The 24,412-nt window shown below is 36.2% G+C and overlaps 1 protein-coding gene across 3 annotated transcripts in view; it reads right to left on the bottom strand.

The window, feature by feature from the left end:
* Positions 1 to 24,412, bottom strand: part of PKL (chromatin remodeling factor CHD3 (PICKLE)) — a 234,948-nt gene that overhangs the window by 183,227 nt on the left and 27,309 nt on the right. For 2 of the 3 annotated variants that reach the window (XM_089460626.1, XM_089460625.1), the window contains exons 2-10: positions 3,439 to 3,597; positions 2,359 to 2,496; positions 2,095 to 2,252; positions 1,736 to 1,897; positions 1,036 to 1,289; positions 848 to 943; positions 619 to 758; positions 263 to 487; positions 46 to 153 (exon numbers count right to left, since the gene is read on the bottom strand). In XM_089460626.1, the coding sequence (XP_089316752.1) occupies positions 46 to 153; positions 263 to 487; positions 619 to 758; positions 848 to 943; positions 1,036 to 1,289; positions 1,736 to 1,897; positions 2,095 to 2,252; positions 2,359 to 2,496; positions 3,439 to 3,597 (1,440 nt within the window). The remainder of the gene's footprint in view (positions 1 to 45; positions 154 to 262; positions 488 to 618; positions 759 to 847; positions 944 to 1,035; positions 1,290 to 1,735; positions 1,898 to 2,094; positions 2,253 to 2,358; positions 2,497 to 3,438; positions 3,598 to 24,412) is intronic. The other variant, XM_089460627.1, reaches the window with a different exon arrangement.

Here is a 24,412-nt window from a genome sequence, read left to right on the forward strand (position 1 = left end):
GTTTTCCTACTTAAGAACAAGACATGAAATGACAAGAATACCAACCTGGAGTGGTGTGCCAGTTAACAATACTCTATGATTTGTTGTATATTGTTTCAAAGTCTGAAAAAGTTTAGAATCTTTGTTCTTAAGCCTGTGACCTTCATCAACTATCTGCATTTCACATCAACATATTGAAATATAAACTTTGAGGCAATATAAAATTTCATTAAAGTAATTCATTGCATCCAACAGACTTAATTTGCCAGGTTAGGGAAGTTACCATGCACTCCCATTTGATTTGCTTTAAAGTTGCAGTATCCAAGTTTATCATTTCATAGGATGTCAAGAGAACATCAAATTTTATCCTTTCTTGTTTCTCTCGACTAGGAACAGAACCTGACTTCTTTTTGCCTTTGTGTTTCTTCAATGGCTTGACTTTCTTAGGAAAGAAAAATTCATATTGCCTGATGACAGAACGAGCTGGTGCAGTCCCTACATACATTACCTGCAGAAGCACAGAGCTGTTGTTAAAATAGGCGGCAAATAACCAGCTACAAATGGCACAACACACAGGAATTCTGGATAACCAGAAAGGCATTTCAACTAAAAAGGGCATCATGCAATTCTTGAACATACAACATTCATGTGTGGAGCCCAGGTGGCAAATTCACGTTCCCAGTTCCGCAACGTAGAAAGCGGTGCCACAACCAAATGAGGAGAAGAAACAGACTCTTCAGCAAGAGATGCGAGGAAAGAGATACTCTGCACAGTTTTACCTGCGTCCACCAATATTCGTCTACATTGTCAGTTTCCATCTCATATTTGCAGCCATAATCAAGTTATTTTATAATTAAAAAAGACGTACCAAGACCCATTTCATCTGCAAGAATAACATGTGTCCCCTTGAGCCATGCAAATCGTAGGAAATTTAACCCCTCAAGCTGATATGGATGTAATGTGCCTGGCAACATGTATGTACCACATAAAAAACACAGAGCAAAACACAAGGATTTTTATATATACAATCACTCTTGATAACATACTCAAAGATACCTCCCACAATAAACTCTGGAGTCTGATCATATTGTTGAAAATTTTTTCGATGGCGCTTATTTTCTTTTCCATCAACAGAAAAACCTTTCCTCTTCTTCGGTGTTTGATTTTGGATCTTTGCCCTAGCTTTAATTGAATTGAATTTCTCAATTTCCGCTCGAAAAGCAGAGATATCTTCCTCAACTTCCCACGTGCATTCATCATAAGCTAGCTCTTTCCATTTAACTAGATATTCCCGCCCATCATTAGACATCCTGAAAATAATATTTTATCAAGCAAAATCATATTTTCATTAAAACTTTCTGATTATTCATCAGCTTGTGATCACAACAATGCCAACATCTATCAACAGTAACTTCAAAATGATAATTTCATTTCAAAATTCACATCTATCTAGTACTCTATGAAATTTGGAAGTTGCATACTGAAAACATTTCTAATGTTCCGAGTTCCAACAGATAAAAGCAATACATCTACTTACAGATTTGCCCAGATTGAAATGTTAGATTCATCACAATTGCATTTCAAAAAAAACATCCAACGCAAATAAAAACTAATAGTTCATATATAAAAAATTTGCCCAATAAGTATTATGAAGAAAAAAAAAATTAATTGCCAATGATTTGTTGACTGTAATATATGATAGCTATTTTAAAATGTGAAAATCCAACTAAAAACATGTCTTCATGACAAAACTTACCTGCTAGCAATGATTCTATCCACAGTTGTCCACTCTGATCGAATTGGAACCCAATCCTCTTCAGAAATATTCAATGAATCCATTTGGCGATGAAAATTGTTTATTCTTGTCTTGAGACGTGGGTATATCTTGAAAACCTTCTCAAACTCTTCAAGAGGAACCCTGTCAATATCAAGTTACACACATGACATGTCCCCAAAAACGTTACAAAAGTTAGGGCTTTGCTTCATCCCAAGTCACAAACACCGGAATGCAGGTTGATCTGGCAAACAGGTGAACTGCTTGAGCACAAATGGCACAAAAGACAAGGAAAGCATAATATGAACCAGAAGCACAACCATAGAGTAATGCATTGTTACCATGAACAGTGAAGGTAAGACAATGACTTCCACTTCACTAAATATTGTTTGACCAATTTTTTACTTGAGTGCCCAGAACTTGAATCTTCATCAGTGTCTGCATTTGCTGGTCTCATTTGGCTATCTAAAATTTTATCAACCTCTGATAGGGGATTAACCTGTCAAATTTAGAACACAAAATCTGAGCTAAAACTTGCTGATACAAGGATCACTTCTCGTATATCATAGCTTAAAATAACAGAAATAAAAGACCAGAAAACTGACACATTGAGGGCAGCTCCATATGCCACGGGGCACTATTTTCAGTGGTGGAAGCAAGCACTTAAGATGGTATACAGCAGGACATGTATCACAACAAACAACGGTTCCACTGCCTCCACATGCAAGACAAGAATCTTCACTCTACAATGAGGAAAAATAATACTTGTGAAAACACAACTAGTAAAAAAAGAATTAAATTAGGAATGTATGCGCCTTTCATGTACTGTAATGTGGGCATAAACTACAGAATGCATTGTTATAAGATATAAACTCTGGGCAAAGGCATTGCATAATTGCCACAAAACCGTTTATCTTTCTTAGAATAAAAAGACAATTTTTAGTGCCTCAAATCAGTATTGCTGACATCATGTCAATAAAAAAACCAACAATGGTTCAAAAAAGCCAAAAATCATAAAAATTGGGAAAATATCAGTCTAGACTCTAAATCAGCAAACATTGGCAAAATTTATAAAGAAAACCACAGAAAAAAGTTCATTTTTATCAATTTCTTTTGAAAAACATGATGATTGCAGAGGAAATCCATGTCATCCTCGCCACATCCCAACAATTTGTTCACACATCTGGTGATTTACCAGTGATAAAATGACGCAAGAATAAATATCTTGACAATACAAGTTTTTTCATGATTTTCACAACACTGCTTCAAATACTATAACACTTTTGGATGAAAAATAGGAGGCAGGACATCTGCAGCATACAAGTGAAGTGAATGACTGGAATGCATATCATTTTCAAGCCAATAAAGGGATTCTTAGAAGAGCATTCAATGCCTTATATGTGACAGCATATTCAAGCAGATTACATAAACAAGCAATAGGTGTAATATTGTGAGCAATAAGATGTAATATTGATGCTCCTAAGACATCGATTTACGGTTTCTTTCATCAATGTTTCATGCAAGCAAAATGCATGGAGTCATGAACACAGACAAAATCCAACCACATTACCTTCACTAAAGCTTCCATCCTTACAATAACAGCTATATAAAAATGTCATATTTATAACACATATATCAACTGAATGCAGCAAATTATGGAAAAAGGATGTCATAAAGATTTGTACTGTATTTGTTCTCAATATTTTGGACGGTTGGGTCGCAGCATATATTGTTTCTCCTTCCGGCTCCTTCCAATCTGGCTCATCCTCCACTTCTTCAGCTTCATTATAAGATGGTTTTTTTCCTGACCGGATTCGCAGTCTTTCAGCCATGCAAGTGACTTCCTGGAAAGAGAAATGTATGATTCAATTTAAGTTGCTTCAAAAATGCTCAGTAATAAGTTTGGAAAATAAAAAAGACATTACAACCATACCATGACATTTTTCTTTCAAACATACAAAGGACGCCCATAGACTCCAATCAAATAAGGAAACTAAAGAAAATACTCGGATGTATTATATTGTAGACAACAATGCAAAAGGGAATTGCGGATAAGTCAACGAGTCTAATGAACCTAAACAATCATAGAAGCAGATTTTCACCAGATTTATTATAAAAAAATTCTCTCATACCTCATGAAATAGCCTCCTCAAGACTATGCATGGGCAGATAAAACTCTTGTTTTACTAGCCACATTCCAAACTTCTGTAACAATGAAATTTAGTCCTACTTATCTCATCTCAAAGTGTTTGAAGGAACTTACCAACTCCTAACTATGAATTTTCTCAGCATTTTCTTCAGACCTATCAATATTCCCTTCATGTATATTCAACATTGGTTGCAAGAACCGAGTTTCTCATTAGAGCAGCTTAGAGTTTCCGTTCACCAGATGAAAGGAAAAATGACTATGTACACAAATCGAGATCATAACATGGAGATTCTCAAGAGAAGCACATGAACAAAGGCAGTAACAACCTGCATACTCAATATCCTAAAATTTCAAGAGAAGTTTTCGTATAGCTTGACTGAAATGGTTAGGCTGCAATTTAAACTTGGATTTTATAAAATCCTCCAATGCCCAGGCAGTGTGTGTCTGGCTGTGGCAGATCTAACAAAAAAAAGTGGAGCCCCTAAGATTAATTGTAATCTAAAACTAGCATTAATCCATCTGAACACAATGTATATGAAGCGCACAGAGCAATCATTGCTGCTTTAAAAAACTTGAGATGCCAGACATCAAATTCTTTTTGCACTTTAGTTTAGTAGTGTTATGTATATGGGAGATCTGTTTTACTGTTACGCTAGAGAGTGAAGTATGAAGTAATGTTTTGTCAAGTAATTTTCTTTATTTGGTAAAATTTCAGATTTTTCTTCAGAGAAAAGAACAAAAAAAATGCATATGACATATCACCTACAAAACAAGAATGTATGTGCACTTTTCTTCCATTGGTGCACTTAATATTCCATAATGTTAAGAATATAGTTTTGTCCGAAAACAAATACACTCATTTTCTCTCTTGTAAAAGAGTGTTTGCTTCAATGCTATGTTGCCGGATCCAGCAGAGGCAGGAGGAGTATTGCCGGATCCACAGATCTGAACCGGATCCAGATCCGCCAAAAATGCCTCTAAAATACGTATTTTTTATCTTTTCACTTTTTAGAAACGGCCAACTTTCCGAGGAAACGGATCTCGCTGGTGGCTGCCGGAAACACCGAAATGGTTGCCGAAAAAGTCAGAAAAAAAAACGGATTTTTTTTGTTTCGATTTTACCTTTAGGTTTCAATTTTATTTTGCATATATATTATAATGTGGTCCCTCCTCCCCTTGGTTGGCGCTCAGCATTTAACATCGGACCTGCTCCCCTTTGTCCACACTCAGCAATTAATAACATCGGACCCCTGCTTCCTTTGTCCACATTCACCCCGGGCTCACCATCGGCCCCCTGCACACAGCCATTTGTTCCAGGCTCACCATCGCCCCCCCCCTGCACGCAGCACACAGTCGCTCTCTCTGTTCACACCGCTGGTCCCCATGCACGCAGCACATGTTCGCGCTCTCTATTCACACCGGCACACAATGAGTCTCACAGCCCCGCAGCACAGTCACTCTCATTGTTCATGCCGGCACACAGTCACTCTCACAGTCAGGCAGCACACAGCAACGCATGGAACAAGGAAACTTAGAAAGCAACGCAGCATTGAGGTTTACCATTTATGGTGTATTTGGTTGTCTGCCGCCTTGAAGACCTCAGCCACCAGAGGAATCGGGTGTCAGCAAGGTAATTAATATTCACTTCTTATGTAGTGTAGTGTTATAGTGTAGTGTTATATTCATTCTATGCATCTGTTCTATAATGAATATTCTATACAAATACAAATTTAATTCATTATTTTTTTTACAATATTTAGTAATTTACTGTAGTGTTACTGTTTAGGTAATAATATTATTGTATTGTTTAAATTTTTAATATTTTTTACTGTAGTGTTTAATATTAATAATATATGTTATTTTTTACTATATTACTGTATTGTAACTTGTTTAAATTTTTAATATTTTTACTGTAGTGTTTAATATTAATAATATATGATTATTTTTTACTATAGTGTTTAATATTAATAATATATGATTATTTTTTACTATAGTGTTTAATATTAATAATATATGATATTAGTGTTTAATATTAATAATATATGTAGTGTTTAATAACAATAATATATTTTTTTTTACTGTATTTAGTATTTACTAGTGGTAATAGACTACAGTAAAATTTAAATACTAATTTAAAATTTTTAATTTTTTGGTGGTAATTTTGAATTACTAATTTAACTATAGGGAGTGGAATAGTGTTAATACTTGGGCTTTTGTGGACAATGCTTGAGCTCTATTTAAATTTTAATTTTTTTTACGTATTTACTATTTAATTTTGTATTCTATTTTTTTATTGTTTATTGATAATATATTATAATTTGAATTTTACATGCAGTTGCCAGTAACCAATAGTTGAATAGTCTATACCATTATCATTATGGAACCATCACATCATGAGCATAGTGAAGAAGAAATCATCAAAACAGACCCAAAATCTCTTCTATGGTAGTATGCGGAGATTATTGGAAAAAATACCGGAGGTGGTTCATTTAAATGGAAGTGCAATGAATGCCAAGATAAAAAAATGGCTCATATACTAGAGTGAAGGCCCATCTCACTGGTCAAACTAACACAAGGGTGCAAGTATGCACCGGGCCAAAAGATGCAAATGGCAAATCTAGCCAAGGTTTGAGTCTTGGAAAAATGAAATTCTATACATCTTTGCAATAAGTTGTTGATAAGAAGCTTGCTAAGGGAAAACACCATGTGCAAAGCTCTACAAATAGGCCTGCTGCCACATCTAATAAAAGGCCCACTCTAGGCCCTCTTGAAGCGTGTTTCAATAATCAAGGTAGAGACATAGCTGATGAACATTAGCTCGTTGCATCTATGCAAATGGGCTAACATTCAATTTGGTGTGTTCCCCTTATTAGCAACAAATGATGGTACAAAAGCCCTGGATATGAAAAGGTCCGCACTAATTTGTTGGCATCAGAGAGACAATCCGTGGATAGACAGCTACAAGCAATCTGCGATACATAGGCAAAAACAAGACTATCCATCATTTCTGATGGATGGAGAGACCAAAGAAACCGCCCATTAATTAATGTTGTTGCAGTATGCCCCCAAGGGGCAATGTTTTTGAAGGTTGTTGATTGCAGCGGAATAGAGAAAGATGCATCTTTCATATCCACAATTCTGGTTGATGCAATAGAAAGTGTGGGGCCACATAATGTTGTCCAAGTCATTACAGACAACGCACAGGTTTGTAAAGTTGCAGGTTTGATTATGGAGGGTCAATATGATAACATTCATTGAACCTTATGCTTGCTAAAATTGGTAAGATTAAATAGATTAATGAAATATATGTAGCATCAAAAAAAGTCCAAGCGTTCATAATAAATCATTCAATGTCCCAAGTCATTTATCAAGGTTTTGCAATGTTGGAGCTACTAAAGGTACTTTTTTTAATCAATACTATTTCTATTAGAAATTCTTATTTTTAATTACAAATTTATATATGGTTTCTCATTTGAGATTTGACTTTTTGAAACTTGTAGGTTGTTGAAACTCGTTTTGCCTCCCACACTCTTGTCATAAAGAGAATTGTGGAGGTGAGACAAGCAATGGTCATTGACCCTCTTTGGGAATCATGGAGGACTTTCACTTCTGATAGAGGGCAAAAAATCAAGTCCATGATTCTTGAACAAGGCATTTGATACAGATACACCTTGCTTGGGGCAAGTTTATGAAAACATTGATAGTATGTTGGAGAGGATAAGGGAAATTATCAGGGCAAGTGAAAATGACCCTTATAAAACATTCTATTATTTAGTGAAAGACATAGTTACAGACTACAGTGATGTGTGGTTTGACGGTAAGTCACATGGGCGAAGCCCGGGGAGACCGAAGTTCAAATCTCATTGAGTACATTGACCTGCTGTGGTGGCGGCTAGAGGAGCGGACCCCCCTCCCCAGCGGGTCTGCTCTTGCTAAAATCATAGGTTATTAGTATACCCGACTTGCAGGTGGTTGGTTATGCTCTTGGTGTTATAGTGGCAGCTATGAGGTTTGATCCTGGGTCTTCCGTGGATTAAACTTGATAGTTACCGATTCACCATGTGTTAAAAAAAAAAAAAAAGACATAGTTACAGAAAGGTGGACCAAAATGACTACACCATTACACCTTTTGGCATATGCATTGCACCCTAAATACTATCATTCTAAAATTGTCTTTCCCAGGTAGAACAGCACCAAACAAAGATTCTGAAGTGGTACAAAGATACAAGACAGCTTTGAAGAAAATTTAAATAGATATGGGAGTTGCAATGGAAGTCCGCCAAGGATTTGGAGGGTTTGTACAATCTACTAGTAGCTTTTCTGATCTAGTAGTTATGGATGATCGAGGGCATCTTGATCCTATTACTTGGTGGGGCTTCCATGGTAGGGAAAGCATTCATCTCTCTACTCTAGCCACTAGGTTGTTATCACAAGTTGCTAGTTCTCATCAACTGAGAGGAATTGAAGTACATATGGCTTCATCCATTCAGTGAAGCGAAAGAGGTTGGGAGCGGCAAATGCCGAGGACCTTGTTTATGTTCATTCCAACCTCTGTCTTCTATCACATGTTGAACCAAAGTATAAAAAAGTTTCGAGCAGGATGTGGGATGTGGAGCCTGAGATCTCTGACTTGAACCTGACACTAAATGCCATGACTCACCTCAAACCTACTTGAGGATATTGTTAGACAGGTGAGAATTTCATCTTACTTGCAATTTCGTATTATATTGTTCTTGTACTTACATTACTTGTTCATTGGCTTTTGATATTGTTCCATCTTCTTTGACCATCTCTTTATACTATAAGTTTTATTTTTCTTGCAAGTTCTATCTTATTGCTCATATTGCAATATTGTTTTGTAGCATTTCCAATCTCGTAACATGAAAGGTCATTTTTACTTTGCAAGTACCATAATTTTATTTGAGCATTGTTTATAAGGCATTGGTCCCTCATCTTCTATCTTACTGGATGTGATATTGATTTCATTATATCTATCTTTTGATATCTACGTTGCTCATTAATATTCATACTTGTTAATAAATCTTTAATTCAAGTTATATTGAGCGGTAATTGCCTAGGCCTTTATCACCTAGAACTTCTTGTTTTCAACAAATTTTACTTTCATAATCATCTTTAGGTACTACCCCCCCCCCATAGCTTACCTAGGAGAGAGCTTAAAAGGAGAGAGTTGGGAACAAGTGACAACCCCTTCTCTGAGCGTTGTGCCTTGAAGACTACACCTTGTGGGGTTATAAACTTGTCCCGCACTTAGATGTACATCTTGGGCGACAACAAGACCATTACCTTGCTACAAGAGCCCAAGTATTAAAGTAGCAGTGAGATCGAGACTCACAATTGCAGGAATGGCAACAACACAAAGGCAACGCAACAACATCAGATATGTGAGATCAAAGTAGCGCAGTAAAAGCACAGATTGATTCAGCTACAACATGTAGTAGGAGGATCAGTGCAGCGCAGTAATAGCTTGGCGGTCAGTTATTACCAAACAATTTTCTTCACAAAGATTTCCTAGTTATCAATGACAAAGGAAGATCATTTATATCTACTAGGGAGGATGCAGTCTCTCTGGTCGTGCGAGATGACTAACGTAGAGGGAGTTGTCGAGGCAACAAGTTACTTTGCTAGTCAAATTAATTTGCAGAGGAGAAGTAGTTCCCAGTTTATGGCTCGATCTCCAATGGAAGCTGAGTTATTTATCTAGTTGCACGAGTTTGTCAGAGAGGACAGAGTAAATTGCCAATACGCAACTACAAAGGCCGATTCAGGGTCTCAAAGTGAGTCTGAATTGATTTGAAGGGGTCGAGTAGCTTCCAGGAGGTCAAATCAGCTAACAAAAGTGAAGGAATAAATTTACAGGACGTTTCCTAATCTATGGAAACCAATTGTATCATAGATGTTAGACACTTGCAGCATGAATCAATTCGTCTACAGCATGTTCCTACAAATCAGTAGGTTGCAGATATACTAATGAAGGCCTTAGGTAAGGTAAAGTCTATCTACTTCAGGGATAAAATGGGAGTAGCGGAGAACACCTTCCTCGCTAAGAGGGAGTGTTAGTTTTTGGTAGCAACGAGCAAATGTTTTAGTCTCTATGGTGTCTAAAAGGTTAAGGAACACGAGATCTCCAAAACCCATAAAAGGTTTTGTGACAAAAGCCTTGGAAACACCTAAATTAGAATAATTGACCAATAATTAAATTCCCTGACTTAGGAAAATTGGTTAAACAAATCATATTTATTGAGGAAAAATAATTTTCCTCTAGGGACTTCCCGAAAAGTGATTTGTGGAGTCAAGATGATCTTAGCCATCGATTGAGATGTGATCACGGCCATTGGTTGCCCGACAGAAGATTATAAGAGCAAGTTGTTGGGTTTAGAGAAGCAATCGAAGATAGTTGAGCAGTTCGACTACCCAGTTGCAATGATTCAACAACGGCGCAATTTAAGCTAGGGAGACACCAACAACAAGGTATTCAATGGTGATAATTTCTGGAGAAATTCTCAAGAGGGTTTCCAACGTTCCAGTGACAAGAAAGGAGGCAAAGTTATACAACAGAAGAGGTCGAGACAACTAGTGTGAGTGGACAATTCCCCAGTGCGAGTTGCAAGAGCAATGTATCACTTCCAGTTGCTAAGAGAGCTGCCAAAAGGAGGTGCAAGTAGCTTCAGGAGGCAGAGGGAGGCAACACGACTTGCAGGAAGGAGTCCCGGAGGCTGTGAAAATTTCCCATACGTTGCAGTGCGCATTCTTGGCAGACAGTGTGGGTGAGAGAGAAGTGCGAGTGGCCGAGAGGAGGCCAAATCGATTTGCTAAAGGGAAAAGGGTTTTCCCAGTTATTTTCCAGTGAGATAAAATTGTCAGAGCTTTGCCTCAGATCAATTTGCTAAAGGGAAAAGGGTTTTCCCAGTTATTTTCCAGCGAGATAAAATTGTCAGAGCTTTGCCTAAAAGGCAAGCAATTGTAATTCTCTCATTTGTCGAAGATAATAAGAAAACACTCATCGGTTGCATTGGTTTTCCCTTCGGGGTTTTTCTAGGGACAATTTGTCCAAAGATATTGGCGTCGAATTTAGTGTGTGCACATTATTTTCTCGGTTCCAGTATTATATTTTCCGCAGCATTTTTGTTTGTTAAGAATTGCAATGTGATTTTATTGAAATTTGTTGTTAAGTAACATAATATAATTAAACTGCATAAGTTAGGACATAAATTTCGAGTTGCCGCAATTAGTGTAAATTTCACATTGGTAGGATGTCTTGCACAACCATAATGTTGTCATTCTCGGGTACAAGGAAGGAATGGCATATCTTGTAAACTTGTTTGATGTAACTAACATATATATCTAGTAGACCATCTATTTGTGGACGGTAAGTTGGTTGTTGAACTCATAGTGAATGATGCACATGTTTGTTGGCATAACTTTTTCCAAAAATCACCTTTGAATTTATAGATTCAAATACCTTTGGAAATACATGTAACTTGTATACATATTTAAGGGTTAATCCTAGTGAATGTCATTCTAGTTAAGGGTAGTGGGGAAACTATGAGGTGCTAGGCACTAGTTTCTCTACTAATGTGGTAGTGTACAACTTATGAAATGTAACGACAATCCCTTACAGGTCATGATATGACCTCTGCTCTGTAGATGTCTTAAATGAATGTGAGTCTTGAGAACCTGTATCACCGGTGTAGATGTATCACAATCATTTGTAGATGGTTTAGAAAAATATGGAATAACTTGTACAAGAGTTCAAACTTTTTTAAAGAAATCTAATAAGTTTGTTACAATAAATTTATAGTTGTATCCTATTAACCTTAACAATCCTCTTAGATATTTTACCGGCAAGATATTGTACCTTTTTACCAAATGTGTTACTATAGGCAAGTATGTCATCAAAGAGAAAAAGTACAAATGTCCTTAGATAAGTACAAGAACTCATTTTTGCATCAAATGTTGTTGGTGCATTACTTATGTCAAACGACATCAACTTACATACTGACTCAAGAAATGGTTGTGCCTGAAAGAACCAAGAATGTTGACACAACTAACCAAGGGATGCAATCTCTCATGAGGATAGAATGTCAAAAAAATGTCTCTAACATCTTCAAGAAATGTTTGCCATATTTCATACTATGTGAATGTCGATGATAAATTTGAAGGTTATCTGTCGCATAATGGATATGCAACCAATGCAATCTCGCATGAGGGTAGAGTGCCAAAAAAGTGTCTTTAACATCTTGAAGAAATGTTTGCCATCTGTCATACTATGTGAATGTCGATGATAAATTTGATGGTTGTTTGTTGCATAATGGATATGCAATCAACTATCCTTGTATAGTACATTGAGGAATCTTTCATTGGCAACAACTAAGACATGTTAAAATTTGGGTACCAGAGGACAAGTGGTAAAATCAATTTAATTTAATAGTGACTTTATAAGTGGTAAAGTTACATTCTAATTTAAAAGCAACTTTATAAGTGGTAAAGTCACGTTCTAATTTAAAGGTAACTTTATTAAAGTCAATGAAAAATTAGAAAGTGAAAAAGTGACTATGGAAATAAAAGGCTAAGTGGGACTTTATTTAAATGGGTGAGTTAAAAAATAGAAAGTGAGAATTAAATGCACATTTATTCTCATCAATTCATTCTTTCATGAGCATTTGAGAGAAAGAGAAGAGAGACCGAGGAGAAAATTTCTGAGCAGTGAGGAATTGAAGGAGAGCAGCGAGAAGACATTTAGCAAATCTGGCCAGCATCATTTATTGGCACGCATCCCAAGGAAAAACCATACAACAAGAGAAAGGCACAAAAATCGAGAAAGAGGGATAGCAAATTCTGGGCACATTTTTCGAGGCTAGCCGTATAGCATTTAATGTTGTTTTATTGCTGTAAAAATTTATCTTTTAGCTATTTGCTGATTGGCACGATTTTCAAGGTGGAGTTCAAGCACAAAAATCAAGATAAGTTGTAATTTGTGGTTGTTGGAATTTTTACCGTGTATTTCAATTTATTTGGAAAGGCATTTTCAAAAATAAAGAAGAGCTCTCAAAATGGCTTTCCCCAAGAGTTGTAGGGGTTTTTTCCAGGGTCACATTGGCCAAAAATCACTGTGTTATTTTCTGTGTGTGGCTATCATAATCTTGTTGTGTTTTATTTCTACAATTTCAGCAGTTGTAAAATCTCTAAATTTGTGTTTTCAGTAAATTATTGTCATTTTCAGATTTTGGAATTTTTATCATGCTTGGATTTAAAACTAAATGCATGGAGTGATAAGGAAAACTAATAACCGGAGTGCGGGTTGAAATTTCTTCAATACATTGAAGCATGATAAACAAGAACAACTTCATGAGAGCATGAAAAAGAAAAATGATATGTCTTGGATAACAATTTTGAAAGCATTTTCTCTTAAGCATGCTAATGAGACATAACCTTTACATCCCATGACTTGGACACAAGCTTCACACTAAAAGTGGGACCAGTGAATTGGACCCCTAAATTACATTATTATTAATATATCATCATTACCTACATTTGTAGCATTCAATGGTTAAATACATCAAGATCCATGATTTTTAGCCTTGTATAACAGTTTTCCTTCGCCTTTTTCTTTCTTTAATAAGCTTTATCAAATGGCTTCACCTTGTATTTTTTATTTTAAGTTTAAGGTCCATGGTTTTTGGCCTTGTGTCAGTCTTCCTTTGCCTTTTCTTTCTTGAATAAACTTTATCAAATGGCTTCACTTTGTATTTTTAATTTTTTCATCTTCTTAGATTTGTAACCAAATATAATTATACTTTTTCAAAATAGCAAATATCTTTTATGCAAGCTCTTTGAGTGTGTAAGTCAAAATAGTCAAGGAAAATGATCTTTCTGGATCAATTGGAAATTGAATGGGCATAACCACCTCACTGACTAAATCCCAATATTGAATCCTTCAAATATACATCATCCACACCAAATTTGATGTGCCAACTATGATCTCAACAAAAGGACACAAGAATTTGACGCCCTCATTTTGTAATGAGTGACAAAATTTAACACACTCTCCTGTGAAGTGTCACCCCTAAGATATGTGTAATACTAGAAGTGATTTTGTTCCCAATAATTGCGCTTCAAACATGCAAATTTAACACATCGAAATTTATGGCCAATAAATGTGTATTTATTTAATTTCACTGACAATGTTTGTGCTAATACTCTGTGCAATTATGTCTATGACAAGTGATTTCACATTGCTTATACGATGGCAGTTTCATATCGAATACAAATTAATGAAGCAAATGTAGATTCTACAAGGACAACACATATCAAATGATGATCTAACAATGAAGCAATGATAGCACAATTGGTTCACAATTATGTGTGACGTTGTAGCATTGATTACACAATGATGGTAAAGTAGCATCCTCAAAGCTATAGAATGAACTTCTCTAATTCCACTTGTGACTTACCATGAAAAAATCATAGGTTTGCATACGCGTTCATAAGAAAAGGTGCAAACCCATACAAAAGGACAAAAAATCATAATAGTAAATACCAATATACATAAATCGCTAACAAACAATCAAGAAAGTTGTGATTTATATCACCTAAGAGACATGACTACGCTATAAGACACAAATCAACATCATAATCATTAATATAATTGATATGAGGAAATTGAGGAAAATTTAAGCACAAAAACTTCAACAAATGAGTAAATTTTAAGCACACAAAGGCAAATCTATTATAACACCAGAAATGAAGAAAAAAAGATTAACACAATTGGTCCACAATTTTAGCTTAAATGTGCAAATCATTTCAAGAGGATCCATCTAGATAAGAACAAGTAAACAAAATAGTTTCCGTATCATGGAGAGCACAAATGACCATATAAACAAATCTTCCAAAAAATGAATTGCTTGCAAGTTGTGTCAAATAAATGTTGTCATCTAAACCCGAGAAGAACTGAATATGTTCCTTTGATGCCCTCAATGCTTAAGGAAAATTGAAATCTGAATTAATGTCCACAATAGACCATTGTCAAAGTGACTAAAATCAACAATTACAGCTAAGCAAACAAGGGGTGCAAAAGGTTTAAAAACATCCCTGAATGAAAGGAAATGAAATGAAAATGAATACAAGAGGACCATTGGATGAAATATCATAGTCCTGTTGAAATTAAATACATAACATCATGACAAAGTTTCGCTCCCTCGCAATAAAACACATACATCAAGTTCATAGTGGAAAAACCCTTACAGGAGGAAACTTCAATTTGGCAACACTGCTTCCATTAAATGATTACACAAGGTCAGGACACATCCTCCTCAGTGATGAGGTTTTCTTAGTCTAACCAACTAGGAACTTCATAAACAAGGACCACTAAAAAAGGGATACCCATTACGTTGCAACTGACAACCTAATAACCTAAGATAGGATAATTTTATTAATGTCCAATGAACGACCATAAAGAGGTCAATGGCACTGAAGAATAAAACCAGTACGAGTACAATGATGCAGTACAAACACAACTCCTAGAAAATGCCAAAGCTAAATCTCGAATAAAATGAAGTAAAAAAAGGATACAACAATAGCACAACATCGTAAACATGTATATAATTGAATCATGCAGAGGCTAAATGTCCAAGTTTGTAAGTCAATGATGTCAAGAATGTTTGATTTTCAATAGTAGACGACAAAAGGGGCAACAGTGGCACTTGCTCACTATAGGAGTCCCCTGGGTCCTGTTACCGCTCAATCTAGCAGGAGTCCTAGGAGGGTTCCAAAGGGGCAACTACTAGACCAAGTGGCAACAATGGGATAAGGGCCCACTATCAACTCAATCAATGTCCCTTGCTCTTTATGGAATTTCACCGATGGGAGGCGTTTCAGTATAAGGAAATAACTAGGGATGATGAATCAATAATAGGATAGATAGTGATTTTAAGATCACATTCAAAAGAGTGACTCAAATAATGTGCCTTGCTTGCTTTAGACGCAAGATGAAGGGCTCTCTAAGAAAGACTCAAGGGAGGCTTATACCTAGGGATTAGGAGTATTCCTCAAATGAAGGGTGTCCTAGACCTAAAACTCATTTATAAATTAGGTTTCGAGGTGGCCTTGTGAGATAAGGCTTGATGGAGATATGAGACCACAAAAAAAGCCCAAGACGACCCAAGCAAAGCCTAGGGTTTCAGGTGAATCTCAAACAAAAGGTCTAAGATAAGCAAGGCAGAAGACGAAATCAACATAAAGTGAACTTCCTTTGAGTTTTTAGTAAAATAGATCCCCTTGAAGGTCGCTTACCTAGAAGGACCAAGAACCAAATGATGATTTTGGTTCTAGGGCTTGGTGTATCTCACAAACCAATCGTGGGATTGACTTCAAATTTGAAGGGCTTGTAGAGGACACCCCAGCGCAGGTCCTAGCGAACTCGCTAAGCAAGATGATAGCTCTAATGGAATTCGTTCGATGCCCTAGCTAGGTCCTCTACGGTTAGGGCAGAAAATTTGTGATAAAATGAAATTCTTAGGGTGAAATTGATTTAGGGATTTCGCTCTTCCAAGGAGCCTTCTTGCAACTTTGCATGCCTTAGAGAAGCAGCTACAAGGTCACAACAAGAATTTATACTTCGTTTTAGAAAATTAATGGAGTTTCAACGTGTAAAGTGTTAACCCACCACTAGGAATAGTTCAATTTTCTTGTCAATATGAATAACATATGCTGTTGAAATTTGGTACCAGAGGATAGGTGGTTCCCTTAGGCTTTGATCTTTGGCCTAGGAAAAAGTGTCCAAAAGAAATTAATTTTTCTCCTAAAGTGACTTTATAATTTTATAAAGTTAAATCTAATTTAAAAGTGACTTTAAGTGATAAAGTTACTAAGTCTAATTTTAAAGTGACTTTTATAAAGTCAATGAAAAATTAGAAAGTAAAAGTGACTTTGGAAATAAATGACTAAGTGGATCTTTATTAAAGTGGGGTGAATTAAAAAATAAAAAGTGAGATTTAAATGAGCATTTAATCTCAGCCATTGATCTAAATCTATTTCAGCCATTGGATTTAGAGATCACCCAAAAGTCATTTGGAGTTATATTAAGGGAAGAAAAGGAGGAAAAGATCACATTCGATTCAATTCTTTCATGAGCAGATTGGGAGAAGGAAAGCAAGAGAGCAAGAGAGATTTATGAGCAGGGAGAAGGAGACAGCAGCTTGGCACACATTCCAAGGCAACAGTTGAGCAAATTTGTACAGTTGATTTAGCACACAGTGAAAGGCAGATTTTGGCACGATTTTCGATGAGAGGTTTGCACAAAAATCGAGGAGCAATTTGCTAGTTTTTTTGCACGCAAAACGAGGGCCATACAGCAGCATTTAATGTTGAAAGTGGGCACGAAAATCGAGGAGACCATACAACATTTATTGTTGTCCTATTTGCTGTAATTTCCAGTTTGTTGTGAAGCATGGGAAAATAGATAAGTTGTAAATTTGCTTGCTGATTTTTTTGCTGAAAATTTTTCACTGTAAAAGGCAATTTTCAGAAATAAAGAAGAGCTCTCAAACTGGTTTTCCCCAAGAGTTGTAGGGGGTTTTTCCAGAGTCACATTGACCAAAAATCTCAGTGTTTAAATGTGTTTTAATGGCTGTTTATTACTGCTGATTTTTATTTCTGCAATTTCCAGCATTCCGTAAAATTTCCAGAATTTGTGTTTTCAGCAAATTTATTTTTTTCAGCTCGTTAAATGTATGGTTATGGGAAAGGGCATTTAACTATATGGGAGAAATATGGAGAAACTGAAAACCGGGGTGGGAAAACAGAAATTTCTTCATATGCAACAAGCCAACATTAACAAGTGTTCAAAAATTTTGCATTAATAGTAAAGGCACAAATATAACCAAAGCATAGTGTTCCATACATTAGACAATACATGAAAAAATTTGCATTAAATGAGCACTTACATGGCAAAAAGATTATATCCATCCATTAGAATTGCAGCAATGAAGCTCCAAGCCAAGATAGCAATCTTCTAAACATCAAAATGCATCAACTAACATCCAACTCGTCCAACAATAGCTAGTCTGAGTTCTTCTCTCCTATGAGATACAAATCCAAGTGATGATGAGAGACCAAATGACCCTATCTTATATTTATATGATCCTCCAAGGGATTTGAATGGCCTAATAATGCCCCTACAATAAAAGTAATGTGCAAAATAACATCCTTTGTTGGCAAGCCCACAAATAGCTCCAAAATAAGAATAATTAGTCACTCAAGGGAGTCGAAATGATAGAAAAGTAGCTAAAGGGGTCATTAAAAGGCCAAATGAAGTCCCTCATGTGCCATAATGAATACGAGGGTAGCAATAACAATGATGAAGGGGGTGGCCCCTTGATCTCCAAGACCTATGGTGCTCGCAAGTGGTTGTGGGGGCACAAAAGCATCCTCGTGGGTCTCCAATAGAATCGATCAAGCATGTATCCCATTTGCAAGGACTTGAACAATGATGCAAGCCCTCCCTTATCTCCCATGGTGAATCAAAACCTCGTCTAGGTTGTGGATCAACTGCCAAGTGTGTAGCCGACTAGGCAAGGTGGTCCGAGCGCATCATCATCGTCAAACAAGTGGAACACGAGCAAGCAATGAGTATTGTTGAGGATCCCGTGGTGTGGTTATATGCTCTCTGCTATGATGGAGGCAAGCAAAAATACCCAGATATATAATGAAAGCCATACCTTTCGGGTTGGAAGGCCCACCTTCAATAAAATGATCATAACAGATGGGCAAGGGTGCATAATGGTCCGAGGACATTTGTCCACAAACAACTATCATATTTTTGTGTGTGTGCTCTCTATATATCAGTTTCCAACGTTTTTATTTCCACAATGTTCTTATTGTGAAAAAATTGTAGTGTGATTAATTCATTATTTTGTCGTAACAAAATAAATTGTTTTCAATAGGAGACTACAATGTTTTGAGAAGATGCAATGATGGACGAAGAGTCATGACTTGCAAGAAACACTACATCACTAGCAGAAACATTAAGAAAATTTATCAAATGTTTGTTTCTAACATTTGTCCAACCATCTAATATAATGTATACCCTACAATCCACCCAAACATCTATAAGCAATGTCAATGCTCTATGAATTTTTGTTTTTTCTCTGTCTAATAGCAAAGTTCTAGTTTTCTCATAGTTGGGGTTCTTTTATCTTTTTTGGGTTGATGGCCTTAACCATGCCTGTAGCAAGAGCAAAGCACATCGAATGGTGTACCACAAGCACAAAGAAACCAAACTATATTCAAGAAATTTGCTATTGTTCTAGATTTACAGGTTCCAAAAGCTCTAAGAGGAGATGAGGTGTGGCCACCAAATCTAGAGGTTACACTTACATCGGACTAAAGTTTTTGTTTCTCTCTTTTTTGTGTAGCCTCCTCTATTTTGGTGTATTTTTACCAGCCCAAATCCATCTCAACTCTAGATCTATCGATCGTCGAGGAATCAAATCTCTCAAGTTGCAAACCTCTTTTTTTAGTCTCTCAAGTCAAGGAAAGGCTTGCACCTCGAGAGTTTTGAACCTTCTTAGCACTTGATAGATCCGGAGTTCAAAACTCTAGAAGTGTGCATATATATATATATATATATATAATCCTCTTGTCATTGAAACCATTTTATTTTTGTGATCATTCATGGCCCAAAGTCAAATTACAAAGCAGTCTTCACGCCTTTAAATAGGCTATATTACATAGGAATGCCATTGGCAAAACCATGGGTTGTCAAAAGCTGGAGCCCAAAACCCACCAATGGTAAATTGAGTCTACAACCTCAATTTCACTTGAAATACCAAAATAATATATATAAGCATTGGTTTCTTATCATTTTTAATTATACTTTTATTTTATTTTTATTTTAAAATATTTGACCTCCAACTTTATTTTTAAATTATCAAGTCAACATTAATAATTATAATTTTATTTTTTATTTTTATAATTTTAATTATCAAGCCGATAATACAATACATTACAAAACATAACATTATAATGTCGCTTCCACATTGGTCTCGAGAGCGCCTCTCAACACAACAAAGATGCATCCTCACAAGTATATGAACCACTATAAGGTTTTGCTACATGATAATCATGAGGGTATATAAACTTGATGGTTCCACCATCTCCCCCCATCCCCACCCCCTCTCAAGTATTTTCACAAATTTCCATAAGGGACTTATTGCAACTTTCCCCCTTGCATTTTAGTACCCTTTGCATCCCCTTTCCCTTCAAACCCTTCCTCCTCATCATACATTGGGTCAATATGAGTGTGACCACTATCCTCTTCTTCCATTTCTTCCCTTCTATGCCTACCCACCACCAACACCATGAAAACCAAAAGTGGAATGATAATCCAAAAGAACACCATTTCAAATGGACAACCTACAACAAAATGAGCAAGAAGAAAGAATGGGAAAGAGTAGGAAAGGAGCAAAAATACAAACAAGAATGACAAGAAAACGAGGGAGTTATCTAGGGTTTGCACTTACCTCTTTAGCTCTTGAGAAGTTGAGAACTAAGGTAGATGGAAACCCTTCTTCACTACTCCAAGCTCCTCCACCTCCACTCCTCCAAAATCTCTCCTACAACCTCTCACAAATCTGATCTCAAAAGCTTGTTATCTCCTCTCTTTTCCAAGCTCAAACCAGATATGCAAGAATGAGGAAAATAGAATGGGAACAGGCCTTTTAGCCTCATCCTCCCTTTTCTTAAACTCACCTGTTAATTCACTACAACTAGGGCTGACCATAGGTGGGTTGTTTGACTAGACTTATACTGGACTGAATTTCACTGTTTTGAGGGTTGTTTTATCTTGTTGTAAGGAGGCTGAAGTTGACCAATTTGTTGAAGGTCAAATCTACCTTGTTGACCAACATTGACTTCTCTGGTTAGGGCTCTTTTGTTGCTGTTATAAACTATCAAATTTGTAAATTGTACTATCTATCTTTGCTGAACTATTGAAGACTAAAAGAAGATTTGATCAAGGATTTCCCCACATTGGGGTTTGTCCCTGGCTGGTGCCACATCTTGTGTCCTCTTGTCTTGGCTTGTCTTCTACTGTTTATGGTTATGTTCTATCTACATTTTACTATCATGTTGATGTGATTGCTAAACTAGATATTGATATTGGGCTAATAAAGAAATTGAAGTAAAATTGCTCTAAAGCATAGAACATACCATTGTTGCCTAAAGTTAACAGTTTGGCACTTGATTTTTGCACTAATATTTGTGTTTGCAGACCTATGGTAAGTTTGGTAAGGGTTTGTGTTGATTTCCATAATTGTTTTTCCATTGATCCATTGTGTTTTCAAGCTAATACTTGGTTTTGCAGACTTGTCCTTAGTTGAGGAGGCATCTCAAGGCCTTGAGGCTTCACTAATCTACCAATCAGCCTTAGAAGACCTAGTTTCAAATCATAAGAGAGTTGATTTATAGTTTTTTCAAGCTAACATTTTTGTTGTAGGTGGTTAAAAGGGCCTAACTCAATAAGGGAAGCTCACATATCCATCCACAAGGCCTCTAAGCTTAGGGTTTGCTCTCTCAGCCCTTTATCCTCCTCATTATTTTCATGATCAAATCTGCAGAAGCTTTGTAGCAGTGGTGTTACTTTCATATAATCATCTCTAAAGCGCTCTAAAAAGACTCCACATAAGGGTAAGAACATTGCAAACTTAATAGAAAGCCTAATCAACTTATATGCTTTCAATTGTTGATGCTCTAAGTGATTTTGGAAATCTGATATAAGTTTGGTATAGGTCTAATATATGTTCATTAAAGTCTGATATACAAGGTTGCAGCAATAAGAAATCGTTTTGCTAAGGCTTGACACTCATAAGAACTCATATCTAAGTGCTCCTAAGCTAATAGTAAAGTGTTAAAGAGATTGCTTGTATAAGAAATTGTTTATTTTCAAAGTGATAATCTTATTGGAAAATCATTGTTGGCAATCTCATCTTAAGATAATTGTGCTTCAATTGGTCATCATAAGCATTGGTAACTTAATTGGCATAATCATTGTGGTGGATGTTATCTCTCTCTCTTTGTTGTTAATTAATCTTGTTATTGAGCTCATAGCATATCTTGTCATTTGTTTCATTTGTTGGATTGCTAAATAATTGGATATCATTGGCGAGCATTGAATCATTGGAGTAATCCAAAGTGTTTTCCCTTTGTTGATCTTGCCACTTTAGGCATTGTATCTTAAGATATTGTGGTTTCAAGTTCCTCTTACTAATGGTGTGTTGAAATGAGCATTTGGAATCAAACAAATGTTGTTGAGGAACCTTGCTTGATATTGCTAATCATAAGATAAGCTCTTGGGATTGCCATTCTTCATTGATAATCTTATCTCATTGGATTCTCTTGTCTCATAAGTAAAATCAACTGGCATAATAATAATCTTTCGCTAATTGTTCTCTCTCTATTGTTCACCTTGCTTCATTTGAGATAATTGTCAAGTACTTCATCTAAATTGCTCACGTATTGAATACCTAAAATAACCTACTTGATGGAGGGATTAATCAAATTAATTATCTCGTTGAAGTCTTCACGCACATCTTGCATTTCATTCTAGGACTACAAGTGCATATTTAAAATACACCTCCAAGCGTAAGCTTGGTTGTAAGAAGACAAGACAACCTTTCTCACCTATCTTGCTAAGTTTAGACCCTCATTTGTGGTTAACACAAGTGACCTTGCAATTCTCTTGTGGGCAATCCCTTGTATGAACGGAGCACTTGGGTGGTTAGACCCTCACGGGAAGTATCGTTAATGAGGACATAGCCTCCTCCTTGTGGGCTTCACTCTACAACCTACATTTGTTACTAACTTCAAAACATTGGGGAGTAAGGATTCACCTAGAATAGGAATTCTAACTAAATTTAACCAAGAGCTTGCATCTCACTTAGCTTTAGGTGTTGCATCTCACATAGGATAGTTCTTCATCCTAGCAGCAATTGTCCATCCGGTAACTTGGAATTTAATCTATATTGTGCAAATGAATTGACTCCTAAGGCATTGATCTCTAATTGATAATCTCAATAGATCTAATCAAGTTGTTCTAAATAATTAAACTTGCCAATTATCCCTAACCAAGTTGCTAGGCCATTCAACGGTGTCTCTCGACCTCATCATCTCATCCATAGGGACTACCTCCTTAGCCTGCTTTAAGGAGACAACTTAAATGGAGAGGACAAGGATTAGAGTGACAATCCTTGTGTTGAGCGTTGCCGCAATCTCGTGTACAATTTGAGCAACAACAAGCATCAAGGACCTTTGTTTGACCTCCCCAATAATGTCATAAATGGTGAAAACGAGGTTCATTGTTTGAGAACCCAACTTAACACTAGCTCACTCCTTAGTCATCTACCCAAGCCTCTCAAACCAATCAAAAAGCTAAGAATAAAAGGTTGTGGCATTAATTTTAGTGAAGGTATAACAAAATATGATAGTCTTTTAATTATTAAGTTCCAAAGCATCCTCAAGTTTGTGTATAGGATAAATGATATTGTTGGAATCCTTAGTGATTTACGCATGTGTATCAAAGAAATGGAAAAGTAAAGAATCAAAAGTTCTGGCATTAATTTAACATACTTAAGACCGAACATTAAACTCTTGCACTTATAAAGAGTCAAAGCATCCTCAAGTTTGTGTACAGGGTGAGTGATAAGATAGGAATAAGTGGGAAAAATGAAAAGAACAATCTCATTAGAAAGGATAGCCATGATTGATGCAAATAGTCCCATTATAAATAGGAATAAAAAATGGGGAATAAACACATCAGAGAGACAACAATAACGCAAGGACAAGATAGACTATGGTAACAACTTCCCAAGGTGTGTGTATCAAAAAAAAGGTAGAGCATACAAGGTCGACATTTTATGATTTTCGACCTGATTCAATAAAATGTTTCAATAATCATTTGTCAAATGAATTTGTGGGACTTAACGAAGGAGAGCAATGTACAGCTGAGGAAAGGCATACAAGTCATTCGATCCATATAAAAGCTATGAAAGTAAAGTTGCAGGTGCAAGAAGGATACAGCATATGCTAATAGCATCTACAATATGTAATTTTTCAAAATTAATGAAAGATTACGATTTTTCCAGTGGATAAGAAAAAAAGAAAAAAGGAGGTAAGGTTGCAGGTACAGTGCATGGTTTTAATCAGTATTATCCACAAAAATCAGCACTGGAATGCAACATGTGTCCATTCATCCAGTGATGAATTCTGCTATTCAGACTCTTTTCCAACAGTAATGGACTGATTTCATCATGCATTAAGCAGAATGATACCACAATCATTGTTCTCTCCTAGTATTCAGCACATTGGAAACCAAGAAAATGATTTTACAGCTCTACAACTGTCGCATACCATCTCAAGTGAAAATGATTGTGTATATCATCACCTGGTTCAGTCCATTAATTTTTATAAAACGTCATTCAAAGGGTCTGATAAGGATC

Source organism: Pinus tabuliformis, chromosome 7 (genome assembly GCF_031772625.1).
Source record: "Pinus tabuliformis cultivar Carrire ecotype Pingquan chromosome 7, CPIR1, whole genome shotgun sequence".
Lineage (NCBI taxonomy): Eukaryota > Viridiplantae > Streptophyta > Pinopsida > Pinales > Pinaceae > Pinus > Pinus tabuliformis.